General features: G+C 35.6%; 1 protein-coding gene across 2 annotated transcripts; it reads right to left on the minus strand.

The window, feature by feature from the left end:
• Window positions 1-1,158: 1,158 nt before the first annotated feature.
• LOC127983568 (aquaporin-4-like) lies at window positions 1,159-11,665 on the minus strand. Of its 2 annotated transcripts, none has more exons than XM_052585757.1 (5): window positions 11,523-11,665; window positions 8,133-8,553; window positions 7,652-7,816; window positions 6,440-6,520; window positions 1,159-4,089 (listed from the first exon to the last, which is right to left on the minus strand). In XM_052585757.1, the coding sequence occupies exons 1-5, from the start codon at window positions 11,552-11,554 to the stop codon at window positions 3,817-3,819; spliced, it is 972 nt and encodes a 323-aa protein (XP_052441717.1). In that variant the 5' UTR covers window positions 11,555-11,665; the 3' UTR covers window positions 1,159-3,816. The 2 variants fall into 2 exon arrangements, with proteins under 2 accessions (XP_052441717.1, XP_052441716.1); XM_052585756.1 differs by lacking the exon at window positions 11,523-11,665 and adding an exon at window positions 10,442-10,644.
• Window positions 11,666-21,111: the final 9,446 nt, after the last annotated feature.

Below are 21,111 nucleotides of genomic sequence, written 5' to 3' on the forward strand. Positions count from 1 at the left end.
CACACACACACACACACACACCACGGACAACCCCGAGGCCAGAGCATTAAGACTGCCCCCACTGTTCCAGTCTGGAGACAGACTTTAGGTACCACCAGCATCTTATCTTTAGTTAAACAAATGCATGAACCTTTCTTTCCTTCTTTTTCTTTTCTTATTTGTCCTCACCCTCCAATTCTTGCTGTCTATCTCTCTGACAGAAAAAGGGATGATAGAGGATATTAATCTCAGTCCATTCTCATTGGAAGTGCTGCCACTCTTCCGCGTCTCCGGTAATGAGACACATAATTTATCTGCCTGTTCTCTGCGTGTCAGGCAGAGCCACGAGAAACATTTCTGAGTGTTTGAGGGAGATTTGAACGTGTGTGTGTCAGGAACGAGTGGCAAAGAGTGAGTAGGTATGAGGGAGTAGGTGTGCGGAGAACTGCGCGAAAAAGTGTGTTTGCATATGTTTATGCGCGCGTGTGGCACCTTCTCTGTTCACTCCAGGCACTGTGAGAATCAAACAATTTCATGCAGCGAGCAGAAGGGGAAATGAACTGAGCCGTGAGCCATAATAAAATTATCCAAATGTTATTATGGCGCCGGCTGCCTCTGTCCTACTTTAATACACATTTCAGCTCCTCCGGGTCTCCTGCTGGCACTAGCCCTGCTGAATAAATCAACATTAGCTTATGTCTAAATTATTAAGGAAGTGACTTAGGCTCCTGTTTATTGTATAAATTATTAGGAGGGTGAAAGTGTTAAATGCTTGATTAGCCATTTAAAATTCAAAATTCCCTAAGTAAGGGCTATTTCTCGGAATTTCCGCATGGTGTGTGCTTGTGGGATGCATGTATGCGCGCGCGCGCGCGCGACTGCGAATCAGTGTTTGCGTGAATGTGTGTGTATTTGCAAGAATATAAATACCGGAAGTCGACATAAGGTGAGAATGAAAATGGCAATGTTTTTCGTCATTCTAAAACTTTTAATTATAAAAAGGATTGAAATTCTGTTTGACTAAGCCGCACTCCAAGCCATTTTAAAATGCTGATAAAAGCACATCATCTATCGATTACATTTTAACGCTTTTAAAATTAGGAATAAACACGTTGAATGGACCTATTTGACAATTATCAGTAAAACGGCTTTTAAAATTTGGTATAAACAGCCTACCAGTGAAACAGACAATGTTAGTGTTTTATTTTCAGTCCACAAGCTAGGTCAAATACAAATTATTTTGTTACATGACACATAAGTTCAGTTGAGGTGACCTGTCCAGAGACAGAAAGCTAAACATAAATAAATAATGTAATCAGGTAACAACATTATCAGGACTTGAGCCTGGCCCTGACAATGTTATTTTATGCATGTTTTCTAATATTAATGATTTCAGTCACTCAAAGAGACTTTTAAGGAAGACCAGCAAGTGTAGCAGAAAAAGGCCTCTGTATGTCTTCAGAATATTTAAGACTTAAACCCAGCTTTGTGTATACAATCAGGAAGATCAGACCTTCCACACACAGCCCACTTTAATTTGTCTCCAGGAATATTCATTGGGCTGCTTAGTATTAAACTAAACCACAGTGTGAGCAGGCATGAATATTCATTGTCAGATTGTTTATTGTGTTTAGCCTCGAGCCCTGGCTTCAACTGTCACTGCATCAGACTTTTGTACATGTATGTATGTGCATACACGTGTATTTTTTGTGTGTGAGTTCTTAGGTCTGCACTGGCCTAAATGACTGACTCTTTTTTTCAATTTCCATCACTTGTTTTGGTGTTTAATATCTGTGATGACTTGTGAGTCTGTGAAGTTGGATTAGTGCACACTCAGTCCAGAAGGCTTTGATGCTGCTAGTCAGTAGTTTGGGTAGCTTTCGATGTGCGTTATGATGGAGAATCTCCTTTGTAGTCACATGGGAAAATAAATATTTGAACAGACTAACTGCTGAGTTTTTTTCCGTCTCCAATTAATTTAAGTGGAGCAATTAAGATTTAAATTTCCATAAATAGCTGAGGGAGGGATTGAAGAACGGGGGGCTGCCTCTGTTACAGTCAAAAGCCTTGGGATTAACCACCTTCTTAATTATAAATAAAAATATAAACAGTGCACACTCTTCCTCACTCCCTCCCATTCTGATTCACACACACACACACACACACACACACACACACACACACACACACACACACAAACACACACAAACACAGACACACAAACACACACAGACAACCGGATTCCTGCACTTTTTAACCAATGAATTCACAGGATCTATCCATGATGTCATTTGGGATAAAGGAGTTACAAAATAAAGAAGGTTGCAAATATAAAGAACTAATTATTGGCAACAAATTTTAAACACATTATATTAAACAGAAATTCCCATGACTTTACCAATTTCTTTCTCAAGTCTTAACATCAAACATTATTAAAATGATTCAAACAAAAATCAGTTTCTTCTGCATTCTACAAGACAGTCTTGGTTTGATCACTCCCCAGAGAAGAGGGGAGCTAAACGCCCCATGGAACAATATCTCAATATCTCAATATCACTAACATTAACAAAATGTGCTTCAGCATTACTGGAGTTTCAGTCTAACGACGCAATTTAAGGATGTGCAGCCCTCTGCTGGTAAAGACATGGAAACACAAACAAGAATTACAGAAGCTCTTTACTTTTTAACTTCCATAAGACATTCCAGTTACTTTTCTTTAATATAATATAATATAATATAATATAATATAATATAATATAATATAATATAATATAATATAATATAATATAATAATTATGGAAAAATTTATATACATAACAAATAACTTTAAGTATCCAACACAGTTAAATAATAAGCCTAAAATGACATACTTTTATAACAGGTTGGCTATTAATATGAAAGAACTGAGAGTGATTATGCTTGATTGTCTCAAAAAACAAACAAAAAAACTTCTGAACCTAAAAGAAAAATTAATCTAAAACATGATAACATTTTGCATTGATTACATGTTTTCTCGAGAGTATGAGAATAAGTAAAGGTGGAAGGACACAGTACGAGTGATTTTAACAAGTAAAATCACAGGCGGACAAATTATGCATTTTGGGCTAAAAGAATTACATTAATAGCCTTAAAGACAGACATAAAATATAAAAATACTGAATACAACATTCGATCTCAAAGGGAGAAGGTGAAGACAGAACTAAAATCATAAGCAGACAAATCATGCCTTTTCAGTTCAAGTAGAAAATAAAACTCATTCAGGGATTGCATTTGAATAGATTTCTGACAGCAGCATCGAAAGATACAACATTCATAACCTTAAAGAAAAAAAAGCTATAAAAATACTCTAAGCAACATTAGATTTAAAAGGGAGAAGATGGGGACAGAAGGGGTTAATTCATAGAGAGTGCACTGAGAAGGAAAATGATCTGCATTATTATGGTGATGGTCTAATCTCAACCCTAACTGCCAGGTAATAACCCGAAGACCAAACAAAAGCGTAACATTTGCGTAGATGTGAGAATCCCATTTAGTTATCGATTCAGTAGTTGATGAGGTGCATCTGCTAAAGGATGTTCAGTGACTGACTAAAATCTTCAAAGTGGATTCTATCGGATATGAGATCTATGGCCTGTGACTGGCTTACAAGGAAGAGCGTTTTAAGCGAGACCATTAGGCGGTTCGTAGCTCATTCTTAATGATTAAAGTCAAGTGTTGTGAGTCATTCTGTAGAGGATCTGTGCACAAACACACAGTGTGACTCTAGATCAGATCTGTCTCTTTGAGCTCATTAATGCTGTAAGTGTTGTGCTGTTCCTCCTCAGTGCCTCTCACTAGTCATACGGACGACAGCACCTCTCCAGCAGACTCCCTCTCCTTCTTCTGTGTCCTCTCCCGGTCCAGCACTCTGATCGCTGCCTGCTTGGCCATGAGCTGAGCTTGATCGCTGGGGTACGAGTCTGTGTCCACCACTCGATACGGGTCGATTTGGAAGGGGCTCTTGGAGAGGATGTCAGCATAGCGGCGCTTCAGGTCAGGGTCGGGACAGAATAGATATTCGTACACAGCTGCAGCCAGGATGCCCCCTATTAAAGGGCCCACCCAGTACACCTGAGAGAGAGAGAGAAAACCAATAACTCTTGTTCAAAAACACGGTGAGCTCTGAAACTTTGAGATGACATCCAAAACCATTAATTTATCTTATTTATGTAGAAAAAAAAAGCACAAAAAAAAAAAAAAAGAAATGTCATGATCTAAATGTAATAAGAATAGCTCAAAATCTGTACCGGTATATAATTAGGATTTTTAGCATAATTAAGATTTTTTTATTTAATTTATTTGTTATAAATTGTTTTAATATTTTGAACAAAAAAAGGTTGAGAAATGTTATGATTCAGAGCATATTTAGGTTTTCTTTTAATAAGTTTGTTTAATTGAATACAGTTCAATGCATTCATTATCATCTTTTATTCAAATTGTGGGTTTAAGGATTTAAAAAATAATAATATGATGTTAAATGAATAACAAATATTTCAGATTCTGCACTATATATAATATTTAAGATTTATTTTAATAATTTCTTTTAAATAAAATGAAATTAAAAATGTTCACTGAAATTGTGAGCTTTAGGATATAAATAACTAAAGAAGTGTTATGATGTAAAATTAATAAGATATATTTATAATTATGCTCCAGTATATAATATTTAAGATTTCTATATTCATAATTATATTATATATTATATTACTATTATATACTTTATATATACTTGTTATTTTTATAATGAATGGATGAATGTATTAAACGTGTCACTCAACTTGTGAGAAAGAAATGTTATTATGTAAAATTAATAAGACTTATAATATTTAAGATTCTGCATAAATTCGTAATATTTAAGATTGAGTTTTTATGAATTTATAACTTTAATGAATGAACTGAATGAAATAAACTTTTCACTCAAATTGTACATTTTGAATAAAATGTTATTAGGTAAAATTACTAAGAAATATTAAAGATTCTGCACCAAAATATAATATTCAAATGTTCTAAATTAATTAATTTAAATAAAATTTCAGTTAAATATGCAAATGTTTTACTCAAATTTTAATGGTTATATTATAATAAATGTAATGAAAATTGTATTAAATTAAAATTAAGAAGACAGAAAATGTTTCACTCAGACTTGATTTCCACTGTGTATTATTATTATTATTTTGTTTAAATCTCAGCATTATTTTGTATATATTACAGTATAAAATGCCTTTCCTTTCCTTTCCTTTCCTTTCCTTTCCTTTCCTTTCCTTTCCTTTCCTTTCCTTTCCTACAATTTCAGTCCAGTTCTCAATAATCTGTCCTACTCTTATGTATCCTATTATATGTCTAATATATGCATGTTATTATATGTCTAATATATGCGTGTTAACCAGGATATCGACTTCTAAACTGTGCCAAACCTGGATTACTAACCGCTGTGATGACAGAAATAGAAGTGGGTGTTACTCACTGCATAGCACAGGACAGATATATTTACCTTTCACAACCCTGGACAGCGCTGCGCAAAACCTGTGCCCAAAAATTCTGTCCACTTTGTTTGTCTCATTATTTCCAAACTTTAATATATACAGTATAATGATCAGCAGCAGCTCTCATTAGTGTGACAGTACCACATTAGCCTTCATGTGGCTTCACCCTGATGTATTTCTTTTATTCAGAATCTCTAAAATATTTCATCGATGAAACTCACACCAACACTTTGAAAAGGGCACCGCGTGTAGCCCGCTGTAAGTGCGGTAACACTGCATGAAAGAAATGTTTTGACCTTTCTAATGTTACAGCGCCAATGACGAGACCCTGTATCAAACCTGATGACAGCAGCAGTCACTCAGACGCGCCACTCATGATGATACATAACGCTCATATGTGCATGTAGGGAGCACACCAGCCAGTGTCATGACCCGGCGTTATTTTGAATGCCACATCTGTCTGGCCTCTGACTGCTGTGCAATATTTCAAGCAGAATGACATTTAAACCCACAAGCAAAAGAGCTGCAGTATATGCACTGGGCGCTGACAATCACAACCTTTCTGATATCCAGTACAACAGCAGGTTTGAGATTATAGTGCAGTTCTAGAATTGTTAAGATACACTGATATATTCAAAATTAAGTAAACCAGTATTTCAAGCTTTATGCAAAAGGTCTGTGGTCGGTCAGAGATAAACACTTTGTTGTTCCAAAAATAATTCTTCTTTGAAAGAAGTAAAACAAAGCCAAAATTTTCTACTTAAATAAGTTTTGGCACCGAGTCAAATTTTTTTCAGTTTCACTTTTATGAACCACAGTTCTAAAGGGCATGGTGACCTTCAATCTTTATGCACATAAATATCACTGTAGGAATTAGCAAGAACTTAATGAGCATGGTTTATTTACAGTACATGCAGAAGATATTGTGTAGAACTTACCCAATGGTCCTGCCATTTTGCCATGATGACAGCAGGCCCAAAAGAGCGAGCTGGGTTCATACTGGCTCCAGTGTACGGGATCTGAAACAAACACAAAAAACTTGTTACACTTTTATGAACTTACATGTATTTTGAAACAATGGAAAAACATCCCAAAACTCCAAAAAGTACTTATGATGCATTGCAGTTTCCACCTGAAATGAACACTACTTCCAGTAAAACACAACAACTTTCATCTCTTTTTGGACAAATTATGATTATGGGGCAGATTACTAATTAATATTTTACCATGTTTTTGTAAACGAATACATTTTTACATTTGCATCATAACCAGCTCCATATGTATGGCTTTTCTAGTAAACTTGCTTGGTAGCGCACCTGGTGCAGAACATGTGTACGAGTCCTGTGTCTCAATAAAGTGAGAATGTTATTTCAGAAAATATGTATCTCACATTTGCCTGTGTTAACACTAGCCAGGTATACTGTACATTACAGATTTGAGAAAAACTTGATATTTTAAAAATATTGATGAAAAAACTATTGCAAAATGATGGTGTTTCCAAATTTAAAAAGTGTTGCAACTAAAACTCATGATAAGTCATGAACACGCATGTGTTCACTGGAGATTCACATCAAAAATGTTGCAAAACCTGCAAGAGGCAATATTATATTTTTACAGAAATGTCCATTTTGCCAATCGGAAATATAAAGAAACTGCATGAGAGAAGATGAAGCATAACAAGACAGGAAGATTGAGTGAGCTGAATTTATGATTTAAATCATAAATCTGCTCTAAAGGGTCTTAAATAGTGTTTGTACCAGTGCCAGGCCTAAGTACATGAGGGCACGCAGAGGGCATCCCGCTCTCATGCCAACATACTTAGCAACACAAATGAGCTTTCATATAAACACCTCATCTGCGGATTCTGCTGGGACTATTGGCATGGAAATAACACCATCACTTGGGATCGTAGCTAGGCTACAAATTCTCCAAAGGAGAACTAAGCAGATACACCTCAAGAGGCTAATCTTAATAGGATAAAGATCTTCAAGTACTGCTTAAAAATGTGCTTGACAGTGCAGGACTGAAAATATTATCTCCATATAGTTAGAAAGTGCTCACTAGAAACATGCCTTGGAAAGCAACTGAAATGTATAGCAATGCACTTTTCCACAATTGTTTTCTAACGGCGCAAATCAGAAAATACTCACAGCAAACAGATGGCCGATGCACACTGACAGTCCAATAGCCAGGGCTGCTGAACCTTTGAGATCACTGCGTTTGGGGTCACAGGTGGCAAAGACAGTGAAGACAAGCTCAAAAGTGATTATGAGCTCTATCACAATTGCATGACCGGTGGAGATTTCAGCATTGACCTGCAGGAGGTGACAGTGAGTTAAGTGTAGAGGGAATTTCATCGACTGCTTGCTCCGCACAGTGTTTTTCAATTCTTCTCCTGGAGGGCCCAACCAATTAAATTTTTTAGGGGTCTTACTAATGTGACATGCTTAATTTGGGCTATTGAGTGCTTTACTAATACGTTTAATTATGTGTAAAACTACTAATAAAGTGTCTTAAACACTGGACCCTGACCTTTGTGTGCCACATGAAGAAAGAAATGACAAATGGTGAGTAATTAATGACAGATTTTTCATTTTTGGATAAACTAACCCTGTAATTAAACATACTCACAGAAGTCACTCCCATTCCTCCTCTCACTGATGCTGGTGTCACTCCGTACAAGATAGCCGCCCCCACCACTGCCCCCAGACACTGTGCCAACAAATAAAACACACCCTTTGCCAGACTCAGCTTCCGTGTAGCAACCATCGCCGCAGTGACGGCCGGGTTAATGTGGGCACCGCTGATGTGCCCAAAACACTGGACCAGGGTTGCAATGGATAAACCAAAGCAGAGAGAGATGAGGACGAGGTCGGCAGGTGGAGGGTTCTCCTGTGTTGCTGCCCAGTTGATAGTGGATCCCAAACTGAGCAGTACAAATATCATCATGGCTAAAAACTCCCCCGAAACCGCTCGCCAGAATTCCTGAGTCCACACACCCTTGAAGGCTGCCATGATACTGCTATTGCATGAGCAAGACGACACACACCTCCTTGAAGGAACAAAAAAGAGAGTATTTATAATACCATGAGTTAAAAATGCTTCTATGTTGCAATTATGTTTGCTGTGCTGTGTAGATTACAAACTGTGTTCAGATTAAATGTTTTTTTTTTTTACATTATATAATCAAAATAGATTCATCTATTTGAGTACTTTTAGATTACTTGTTCCCTAATCAATTTATTACATAGATTTAAATATGATTATTTTGTACCATACTGGTATAAAAACACATATATTCTATTTTTTGTTATCAACATAAACTGGATTAAATATTACATTACGTCAGGGTTTCCAAAAAGGGCTTTGTGAATGAAAAAAAATAGAGAATTAGAGAACTCATAGTGTAAATAATAAGTAATTATGTAATCAACAAAAAAGTAACTGTAATCTGATAATAGGCATTTTAAAATGTAATGTAATGTAAAGTATTTTATTTCTGGAATCTGACATACATTACATGCATTGCATAATGCAGAGTACTTATTATGACCCAGCACTGATTATCTGCATAATAATTTCAATAAGATTTTGAATTTCAGAATTATTATTTGGTTTGTCTCTTTTTTGCTTTAATGGGAGGAGCATTTGTGCTGCATAAAGCATCAGTACAGGTAAAGAATTCACCTCTTAAATTAAAAATCTATTTCCATCCTTATCATCACATAATGATGATAAACCAAATATACACCATGATGATTAGAAGATCCAGCTTGATTTTAAATTATCCAATGAGCATATTGTGCTTCTGACCATCTGTACAAAGAGTTCCATGGTCAGTGTCACAAATTTACTTATTTGACTTAAGAACAGTGCAGTATCTGACACGATTTTTCAACATTTCATGTCAGAATCTTTCTTTTAAAACTTTCAAAAACTTTTTCTTCCCCCTGGGACAAAAGATTATTGCATTTATTGATAACAAATGAGCGAGAATACACAAAAGAGACAAAAATACACAGGAAAACTATTTTCAATCATCTGTTATCTATTATAAAAGATTGTAATAGTGTTTTTATCTCAATCTGCATGGTATTAAAGTGTCTCTTCATGCAGTTAATCTGTGCGCTCCTTCCAAGTGGAAATTCATCCAATTAGAGTGGCCTCAGTTTCCTTACAAAGATTCCACAGAGCACAGGCTCAGAAAAATTCCAGAAAGAGCCATAAACAAAGTGGATCTATTATTAACCATACAGCAGCTGTTCAGCATAAATCAGAAAGAAAAACGCATATAGAAGACATCATTAGCAACACTAATTAAAGTGACACTTTAAACATCATCAAGAAAATAAAGATAAAAAATAACTTTAAAGTGTTGAGGTATATTTATAATAAGAATATGTTTTATTATTAGGCATTTACAACAAATTACCATGGCAACCATAGTTTCTAATAAAAATATTATATAAAATATTTTTTATAAAAAAAAAAAAAAAAATATGTAACCATATTGTAGAAGATTCGGAAGTTTTTAAGACTGTTTGAATAATTTTCATATTAATTTACATTCAAATTGGGGAAGAAATATTGAAACTAGCTTTACAAGCTAAAAAGTACGCAAATGACCTGTTTAACGGACCAGTCAAGGACTCCAGCTAAAACCAGTAGGCGTACACCAGTTTAGACTGGTTTAAGATGCAGCTATGGTTTAAAATGCAGCAAAAGTCAAATAATAAAACAGAAACATTCTACGATGCAGGTTCAAATGTTCCCTAGATGATGACAGCGAGAATGAGCGATTATTTCGGGGATCAGGGATGTTTTCTGGCAGGTGTAGCCTATACAACTGAGCGTCATTTAACCCCGTGTGCTGGTAGAACACAAACATCACTTTACAAGCCCATACAACTTACTATCAGAGCCAAAATCGACAAACTTACCGAAGAAAGCCACAACTTCTGCTCGGAACCGAAACCTGCGATAAGGCTTTTCTCATCCCTGAACAAGCATCTTCTCTGTGGGAGAAGTGCAGGATCTCGTGTAGGTGTGAGGATCTCTTTTAAATGATCAATATGTGTGCGAGTCTGAGTGTTCAGCATCTCCTCCCTCTGATTCACACACACGCGTTTCCCCCGGTGTTCTGATCAAAACCATTAAACTCAATGAACACGACAGCGTGAACTATTGCTTTGTCTTTGCGTAGTGCTTTTATGAATATTTCAGCGCTGCATGAGAAACACTAACCCGTCAGCACTTAATTTATTTTAAATTACAGTACAATATCTACAGCGGAAATATAAATAAATAAATAACTATAAACTAAATAATAAATAAATAAATAAATAAATAAATAAATAAATAAATAAATAAATAAATAAATAAATAATGATGTCCTAACTGTCAGACTTCAAACAGTAATCGATGAAGTTGTAAGCCCAGCTCATATGACATTTCATATGATGACATTTCGCACTATGTCTTATGATCTTTATTTATCTTTGATCTATAGAGACTTGTGTTTGAACCTTATACCTAACCAACCAGAGAGAATAAAAAGTTTCCATTATTCATAATCTGGCCAAAACATTGCTACATTATATTAGCCTATATACAACTTAAAGCTTCTAAACCACAGCTTATAAAGCTTCTTCACCAATGTGATATTAAAAGAGATCAGATGAAGCACAGCCTATTCATTTTTATATATTTTCATTCATAAACACTGTCAAAAAACCTTTTATGGAAGCTTGTGTGCGTACATTTTGCATGAAATACTATTCCACGCTTTCATGTTTAATTTAATACATATTTTGCCATTTCTTTGTAAATCTTTCAAAAATTTCCTAGCCAATCTTTAGTGAAAATAGTTTCAAAGTAAATACAATGTATGAACATATCTTTCAAATCATTTATGATTTAGGTGTTCATAATACCGACTGTACAAATAAACCAGCCAGCTAAACATATTCAATAATAACATAATCATGGAAATACCTCTAGCACCTTTCCTCTTGAACTCACCTGAATCTGTCCAGGGCTCCACAGCTTGTCATTCCTTCCTCAGACTGACTGGCAGCTCAGTGTGCTTCTCTCTCAGTGTCGTGTTACCGGCTCTTCATGGTCAAATCAGAGCTGAGAGACCACAGCACAGAGATATGAAGCTGTACAACTGATCTGACAGCACTGACAAGACCACAGACACGTCTCACACAACTCACGCCTCATTGTGTCACACCACATAGGCCATAAGAGGCCCTATCTATCTATCTATCTATCTATCTATCTGGAGTTAAAGTACAGCCACCTCTGAAATTAAGAATCAATTTCCCTTTCCCTTTCTCCTTATTATCACATTATGAAATATGCTGGCATACCTATTAGTCATATTGAAAGTTTTAATCTGAAATACTGTCGAAGGTCAACAAGCTAAAGAGACGTGATTACATTATCTGTGCTAATCTCCTTAACGTTCATTTATAATTTGCATGTAAAATGTCACATGAGCTTTATATCTAAATGACTGAAGGAGTCATTTGGTAACTTTTAAAATGTTTTTGAAAGATGTTTTTGTCTCTTATGCTCACCAAATTAATTTGATCAGAATACAATAAAATGTAATTAATTACTACAGTCTGTAGTGTCACATGATCCTTCATAAATCATTCTAATATGATGAATGTTTATCAATGCTGAAAACAGTTGTGCCGGTTAATATTTTTGTGAAAACCATGTCTAGAAATAGAAAGTCTAAAAGAGCAGCATTTATTTGTAACAATACAATTACCTTAAATTGATCAATTTAATGCATCCTTGCTAATTAAAGGTCTGCATTTCTTTGAATTTCTTAAAAAAAGCAGTGCATTGTTTATTATTTCTCATATTTTCTTTGTTTTTATCCAGTTCAGATAAATAATAGCACTATTTTAATTGCAAATAAGTCCATAGTTACCATTCTCCAGCGGTTTTCTATGTCAAAATACTTCAAAATACAATTCTGACAGAAAACCCCATCTCTGATAAGATATTTGACTTATATTTTGGATAGATGTTAGGAAACCTAGACTTTATGTCAGTTAGTTAGTGTATTGCCCAATATGCCAATTCAGCACCTTGTCAACACTCACAGATGAGGTCATCTGCAGGTCACACACCACAGTCTACCACTCCTGAAAATAATCAGTCAGTTATTACAACAAAATTCCTTCATTTTCAAATGAGTTTTTAAAGGACCACCCAAATTAGCAAATTCAGCCTGTGCTACATCTCAGGCCATGTGAATTTGACTCAACCTCTGAGACATCCAAGAAGTCCAGATCTTTCGATGATGCAAGGATTCCTACAATGTATTAGATGTGTCCCCTGCGGATGAAAAAAGCTCTTCGATTTGTTTCTTGTGCCTAGAGTCAGTTGTAACCACTTCAGACACAGTTCAGACACAAAGCAGCAGTCCATTTCCAAGCACAACACCTCAGAGTGCTGTAACCTCACAGAGCCACAGTCTGGAGAGTGTCTGGAAAGTGAAGAATACCTCCCACTTGAGTCTTTCTGCTAAATCCTCAACACATGAATGTGTTAGATTCATCACATATTGATTGACTAAATGGGTGACTCTAAAGGAGTGGTGTATGTGAATAGCTGTTGTTCATTTGCAGAAAAATTCAGCATCTGCCTGTCTGTCAGGATCCAATGGATTTCATGGTCGGGGTTGACTGTATTTGTTTAAACAGTTTTTGAAAAGCCTTTGGAGAGACGAAAAGCTGGTGCAGAAAATGCGGAAGGATTTCAGGTGTTGGAGAGATGCCAGAAGAATAGACATTGTGGTGTGGAAAGCAGCTGTTTAATACTCTTTAATACAATAATATTGCTGTTTTTTACAGGCAGTGTGTGAATGTGCTATCTAATCTCAGCATTTGATGTACTCATTAGCAGAAGACTCGGAAACAATTCCTCATTGTGTATTTGTGTGTGTGTGTGTGTGTGTGTAAGACACAAGAGTAAACAGGATTTCCAAGCAGGATCCATGTTTGTCCTGCAGTAATGATGAACAATGAACTAACTCTGTGCTCTCTCTCCCTCTCGTTCATTCCCTCTCTGAACTCTTCAAGCATATGCTCTCTTGCATTATGGCAGATGGATTATTACATAATCAAAAGTCATCCCTGATAATATTCTGACTCAATCCAAGCTGTGAGAAAACAAATGCACCTAAATACACATTGGTATCTAGCACAGCACCACTGATCTAAACAAAAGCCAAAAAAAAAAAAAAAAAACGCTGGCCAGACTAAGCACTGTTAAGTAATTATGCTGTTTTCTTTTTGTGTTGTAATTTGTGATGGACCATAAGAGGGGGCAAGAGGATGGGAGATGTGGGTATATGTGTGTTTCCCATATGTGAAAATCCTCCTATGATCAGTTTGGTACAATTACACACATTAATGAATAGCATTCTGCTGTTAAACAATAATGCAATTCAGAGCTTCAGGAAAAGACACAACAGAGACTCACAGTGTGGAAATATTTATTTTTCTGATGGTCAGATTTGCCTTCTGTTCTGGGAGTTACGCATAGTAGAGAAATAGATCGGAAAGGAAAAAATAAATCAGGGCCTACTGGTGAAGTGGATTTTTTTTGTTTGTTTCCTTGTATAGGAAAAGTACATGGAAAACAAATTGATGCCAGATAATTACATTTTAAACAGAAACCACATGCATTAAAACCAAAAGCACAAAGGAAAATTTAGAGAGGAATTCCAATAAAAGCAAATAAAAATGGACATGAATGAATTCAGACTCGCTATTTGCTTGCTGAAGAAAAGTGTGGTGGTAAAGAGTACCTGAAAGCCATACTGAAGAAAAAGTGTCAAAATTATTCCAAGTTATATGTCAGCAATTACCACAGCTGAGCAAAAGAGGGTCAGAAGTTTTCAGATTTAATCAAATTTGTCTTAATTTGTGTTCTGAAGATGAACAAAGGGGTTACAGGTTCAGAACGACATGAATGTAAGCAATGACAGAATTTTCTTTCAAAAACAAGTATACCAATATCCATCAAAATTGAATTTAATGAATAAATAACATAATATAAAATAGTCTTTTGATTGCACCCTTCATTTCATCCTTATCTCATCTCATGTATGAAACCCCTGGGATTGATGTTTTATTTTTCCAAACATAAAATAGTTACAAATTTCCATGAGATTGTGTTGGTTTTGAGTTTCATATAATTGCACATTGAATGTATGCAGCAGTAGAAAGCCTACTCTTTTTCCACTCTATGGTCTACAGTAGTATCACTTCACAGTGGATCTGGCTGTGTGTTTGTGGAACATCACGCTCTGTTCATGGAAATGTAGCACTGTGAGAACAGCGTGTGTGCAAATGTGTATGTTTACTCACTCGCTCCCAGTGTCCCAGAGCAGCACCAGAACAATCAGACAAGCAGGGGGTGTCAACACCGTCACCACATCTAAAACATCTAACATCCAGTCTGCCACAGGACTTGACAGACATAGAAATGGACACTTGGCTGGAGCATTATGGTGCAATACATTCCACTGTTCTTGAATCCCAGAGACACTCACTCAGACTGGCAGGAAATGTACCTTGCCTTAAGGGAAATGGAAGAAAATCACTTTGATCCCATGGCAGTGGGCTGATGATGAATTGCAAACTAATTAGAAGGAAATAGCATGGGCCTCTAAAACATGAAATGTTCTGTTTGTGAGAATTAAATGCCTGTTTAGGTATTTAAATGCCTGAGATGTTACATCTTTTGTTATTTCTCCATTTTGTATTCTCCCACACGATGAGTATTTTCTTTTTTTCCCCCTCTTCCCTTTCCGCTATAACTAAGTAGTTCTTTATGAAAAACAACATTTAATTCAAATTACACGAATAATAATAAAATAAATGCAAAAAAATACTGAAATTGTAAAAACAATACTATCGTTAAAGAAAATGTGAAAAAAACCTAGTTTCACTTTTCTAATAGTTCTCATATTTGGTAAACTTCTATGTAAAGTAAACCAACAAATATATTTCTTTGCATTCTCATTTGACCCATTAGAAAAAGAAGAAACAAAAACAACAACAACAAAAAACATGATAGTGTTTTCACAAAAAAATAGAGATATTAATCACAAAAGAGAGATAGATGTCAAATTTACCATTATGTCCTTTATTTTTATTAGACCGACACAGTGTTACTAGTTTTATGTAATTTAATGCCAAGGAAGGAAAATACGTGGAGTTATAAAAGTACATTTTAATTTAATTGTAAATATAAAAAATAAATAAATATCAAACTTAATTTATGAAATAATTTATGATGTTAATAACTGTGGAAACATATTCACAGACTGTGAAAAGGAACATTTTTTAATAATTCGAATTTTTATGATTATTATTATTATTATTAATTCAGCTGGATCTTCTGGTTCAAAAGGCATCAAAGAGACAGTTTAAAATACTATTAAAATAAGTTGTTGTCAGAAGCATTTCTGAATTTGTTTTATGTGTGTGTGCAAAAGATAATAAATGAAATAATTGTATTATTAATAACAAGCTTATTTTATTATAATTTTTTCCTGTCTCTTAAACAATTTGAGATGTAATTTTCGATTTTTTTTAAGGACAATGAGTAAAAAACTGGTCAACACTGTTAATGCCAACCTCTGATGATAACTGAAGAGGTTTAAAGGAACGAATGATTTAAAGGTGGCTTAAGAGCACTTTGGACTCTTCACCTCTGCCTTAGATTATTTTTAATGTGAGGTCCCGATCTGGTTTTGATCTGCAGCAGCATTATTTTTAGACACAGAGGTAGGTTGGCACTCTGCAGGGGGTGTCATATCCATCAGAAGACCACCTGGCTGGAACTAGCGGGCTAACTGCCACAACACAGCTCATCTGATCCACTCAACCAACACTCTGTCTCACTCTCTTTGTGTTCGTCTCACAGATTTCAAAACAAGATGTCTGAGCAGATTGCAGAGTTGGGATGCATTCCATATCAGTTCAGTTGATGCACTGAAACTGAATTCACCAATTAATTCACTTTTATATTTCAGCATCACTGTGTCAAGGATATTACAGAAGATGCCAAGTGTTATCAAAGCGATGAAAAACATGACTGCACAATAAACTCATGTGCTTCAAAAGCATCTTGAACCAGCTTACTTTTGTGAAAAAGAGGTATAACATATAAGAATACTTATTACCGAAATAATATACTTTAAAAGTGTGAACTTAATAAAATGCCTTCAGGCACTTAGTACACTTAATTACTAGTGTTAATTGCAATAAAATGCTATAATTATAACAGTTTTAATTATAGTTAAAAATATATATTAGATGCATTAAGCCATTTGACCTTTGTGATCCAATTATGACTTAAGTACATTTTTCAAAAATTTCAAAATGACTTCAGTTGTCTTTGAAACATTGTGTACTGGTGAATGGGATGAAGAGCATTTATGGTAATTTAAAATATACTTAAATTTGAAACTTGTTTGTCATTATAAATGTATATTTGCACATTTGTAAGGATGAAGCTGCGATTTAGTACATTTAAATGATATTAACTTTAAATGTAATATCAAGTGACATATTACAGTTAAAATTACAATCAAGTGGCTTACATAGTATGTTAGTCAACACATCAACATAAGTTTACTTCTTTAAAGCACAATAAAATATTATATAAAAAAATAATAATTTAAAATATTTCTAAAATAAAACTGAAACATGCAAGTGTTTTTAGTACATGCCATTTATTTCATAAATAATATATGACCCTAGACCACAAAACCAGTCATAAGTGTCTTTTTTTATATTGAAATGCATACATAAGCTTTCCATATATGGTTTGTTAGGATAGGACAATATTTGTCCGAGATACAAAATCTTTAATCTGAGGGTGCAAAAAAATCCAAATATTGAGAAAGTTGCCTTTAGTTGTCATATTAATAATCAAAAATTAAGTTTAATTTAAGTTTTGATATATTTACAGTAGGGACAAAATGCTAAATATCTTCATGGAACATGATCTTTAACTAAACAATGATTTTTGGTATAATAGAAAAATTTGTAAGTTTGATCAATACAATGTATTTTTGGCTGTGCTACTTATGACTGGTTTTGTGATCCACGGTCACATATATTATTTTCAAGTATATACCATATTTTTAAATATATACTTTTAAAAATATAAAATAAACTACAAGTACACAATATGTACAATGAATTAATTATAGCAATTATTTTTCACTATCAAGTCTTTGCAGGTTAAAGCTGGATGCTTATGATGTCTAAAAGTGCCTAAACCCCCTCTAAACTAGCCAACACAACAGCAAACCAGCTTTAACTAGTTTAGATGTATTTTTCAGCAGGGTTCCTGACATAAAATGTGTTTGTGCATTTGTGCGTTCATGCGTGCGGAGGAAGTGAAGTATGACAACGCTCTGATTTGTTGGGAATGCCACACAATGAGCCACAGCAGGGAACACAGAGACAATAAGCAGTAGCATCTCTATTGGGACAATAAGTAGTAGTGTCTCTCTCCACAGGGTTTAAATGTGAAGTAGGACAGACGACTGAAAGAGTCTGTTTGAAAGGAACAGAAAGAATACAAATAAATCTGAGATAAAATCCATTCTTTCTGTGCTTTGAGCCTGTACTAATGATTTGTCACACTGACTTAAAGTGACACACTCTCATTCCTGCAAAAAAACTAAAAGAAAAAAAAAGAAAAACAAAGCAAGCCAGAGGCTTTATTGATGCTCTACAGCGGCCCCTAGTGACAACAGAGTATAACATACTTTTATTATGAAGACTTCAGTCAGAACTGCTCACAGCAACCTCCAGAGAGCAGCAGCACACTTTAACACTGACATAAAAAGGTAGAGATGAACACACACACACACACACACACACACACACACACACACACACACACACACACACACACACACACACACACACACACACACATGTGCAGAGGCGCACAATCCTACACGAACACACTGACAGGCACAGATACACATAGAGCTCACATTGTCGACATTCCTGAAACGATTCAGGGACCTTTCGAGATAAGGGCTAAAACATTTCAGAGTCAGGAGCAAACTCTGAATAATAAACAAATGCCACAATAAATTATAGAGGAGCTCTGTGTCTTCGTGCATTTGCATTTATGTGTGCGCCCTCTCTGGAGTTAGTGTGTGAAAGGTAAATAAATAAGACGTGTGTGTCTTCTAGGTTGCAGAGAAATGTGTTTGTGTGCAGGGCCGCGTTATCCTAATGGGCAACATAGGCTGCACCCCAGGGCCCGGACACTAGGGGGCCCCCGAATCAATTCTCTTTTGCATTTTATAGAGGTGGACAACTGTTTCCGAGAGCCTTATAAAGAATGTTACTGTATTTAATCAGTATCACTTTGTCCCCTATTTGCAGGCATATGCTGCATGACCACCTAGAACATACAGATAACAAATAAATGATTATTTTCCCAAAGCATTGTTTGAATTGCGAACGTACTGTAGCAACTCAGGGAAGACCAAGTGGGATCCTCTGCCGCCTAGTCGCTCCCGCAGCGAGCATTTGATTTCTGCAAATCAGTTTGGTTGAATGCAAAGATGGGATTATTGCTAATCTAATTTTCTTATTGGCTTTTTAAACTTAATATGTTAAATTATCTTTTGAGTTTACTGATGTTATTCTTTTTAGTGGTTTTTATTTTACTTGTTCAGCACTATGGTCAACTGCTGTTGTGTTTATCAGTGTTTAATACTTACTTTAAATACAAAGAATCAGTGCGGCACTGTGTGTGTCTGTTGAATGTAGACATATTGCAGCTCCGCTGTAACGCAAACACTTATAACCCCAACCCCCCCCCCCCCCCCCCCCCAAAAAAATGTATCTAAATAAAAAAAAAAAAAAAACAGCTCAGTCAGAATCCAAATGTAGGATGACAGTGGATATGGCCAGAGCTCCATAATACATATGTGTGTGTGTGTGCGTGTGCCTGTTGTTTAAGAGTATGAAAGAATGATAACATTCATATGCTCTAATTATTATTGTTATTTATTGTATTTACTTTTTTATTTTAAAAGGAACATGCCAGGAGAACATGCCATCCATTGGCTAGTTCTTTTATTTAACGTCAAATAGATGTATATAATCGTCAAGTTATTGTGATTTTGTGGTGCTGTATCACGAAATTAAAATCTATTTTAATGTCTTTCTGTTACTTGTTCTTGGCAGTATTGAAGTTAATAGTAACATGACTACTCCATTTCATAAATAGTGTTTTACAATAATCTGAACAGGCCCACAGAAAGAGTCATCAATGCTTTGGCTTCCTAGACACGACAGTAATTAAATGTGTATATTTTCTAAATACTATATTTTTCCCAGCAGTGCATGTGTGTGTGTTTATGTGTGTGTCAGCCGGACTGTTGCTGTTCCTCTAGTCTAGCCTGATTTGTTGCAGTCAAGCTCACAGAGGACAGAAAGAGCGATAGAGAGGTGGAGAGAGGAGGGAAAATAAAGAGAAACAGCCTCAATTAAATGATAACCATTTACTCTTGAGCTTTCCTTCACAGAGCAAGCGCAACTGAGATTGTCCACGGAGGTGAGACGCAGAACCGGCAGCAGGCAGTTCATGTTAAATCCCATTCAAGGAAAACATGTGCAGAGGTTTATTTCAGGAATAACATAAACTGCTGGCCAGAAACGGCACGACACAAGCTACTATGTGTGTGATTGCGACACAATCAGAAATGACTAATTTTGTGGATTTTACCTACTAGACCTGACAAAATATCACACAAAACATGCAACGTTTATGTTGTTTTTGTTTGTTTGCTCAGTACGCTGTCCTCTCCCTGCTCTCGTGGCACTCGCAACACACACATAAATGTTTAACTAGGGCAAAAAAGTGCACTCATATCTGTATAGAGACAGAGAGACATTTCGAAAGGAGCCTGTCCTATTTCAGAGTTTCATCATCGCTGAATCTGTCTGTTGATTAAACAGCCTGTCCGTTGCTAGGCTACAGAGCGACACTAATAGGAAAGGAAGAGGAAGTCTGTAGGAGGGCCGGAGATAACGAGAGCGAGAGAGAGACAGAGAAAGAAAAGAGAGATTTTGACTGAACTATAATGACTTTAAGCAAAAGAGACAGGCATCTAAAGAGAAGGGATCAGGAGAGTGGGAGGATGGAGATAAAACACAAGAAAGCAGAAAGCTGGAGCTGAAGTGAGGCACCCTGCCTGCGTTCTACACGTAAATGAAAGATATGTAATGTAAACGGCAGCTGACTGAAATATGGTGAGACATTAAGAGACCTAATGAGAGAACACAGCTCTCACCGGTGCATGTGATCGGCACGCATTCTCCCGCATAAAGCTTAATGACAGTCACCATTACCCAGCATGTCTCATGGGGCATAATTCAAAATGATAATGTACAGTACAAAACGACCACAAGTGATAAATGCTTTAAATTGGATTGTGTTTAATTTTTTTTTTCGGCTTTCGTTTGTTTTTATGTTGATATTTATAGGGTATTCTACAACATTTTGAACCTTTGGACTTTTGAAAAACACA

Source organism: Carassius gibelio, chromosome B20 (assembly GCF_023724105.1).
Source record: "Carassius gibelio isolate Cgi1373 ecotype wild population from Czech Republic chromosome B20, carGib1.2-hapl.c, whole genome shotgun sequence".
In the NCBI taxonomy this organism is placed as follows: Eukaryota; Metazoa; Chordata; class Actinopteri; order Cypriniformes; family Cyprinidae; genus Carassius; species Carassius gibelio.

Coding starts and splice junctions, on each gene's coding strand:
- LOC127983568 (XM_052585756.1), bottom strand. CDS start 10,497: ATGAGAAAAGCCTTATCGCAGGTTTCGGTTCCGAGCAGAAGTTGTGGC. Junction 7,817..8,132: donor GAGGAATGGGAGTGACTTCT/GTGAGTATGTTT, acceptor CACCTCCTGCAG/GTCAATGCTGAAATCTCCAC. Junction 4,090..6,439: donor CAAAATGGCAGGACCATTGG/GTAAGTTCTACA, acceptor TCTCTCTCTCAG/GTGTACTGGGTGGGCCCTTT.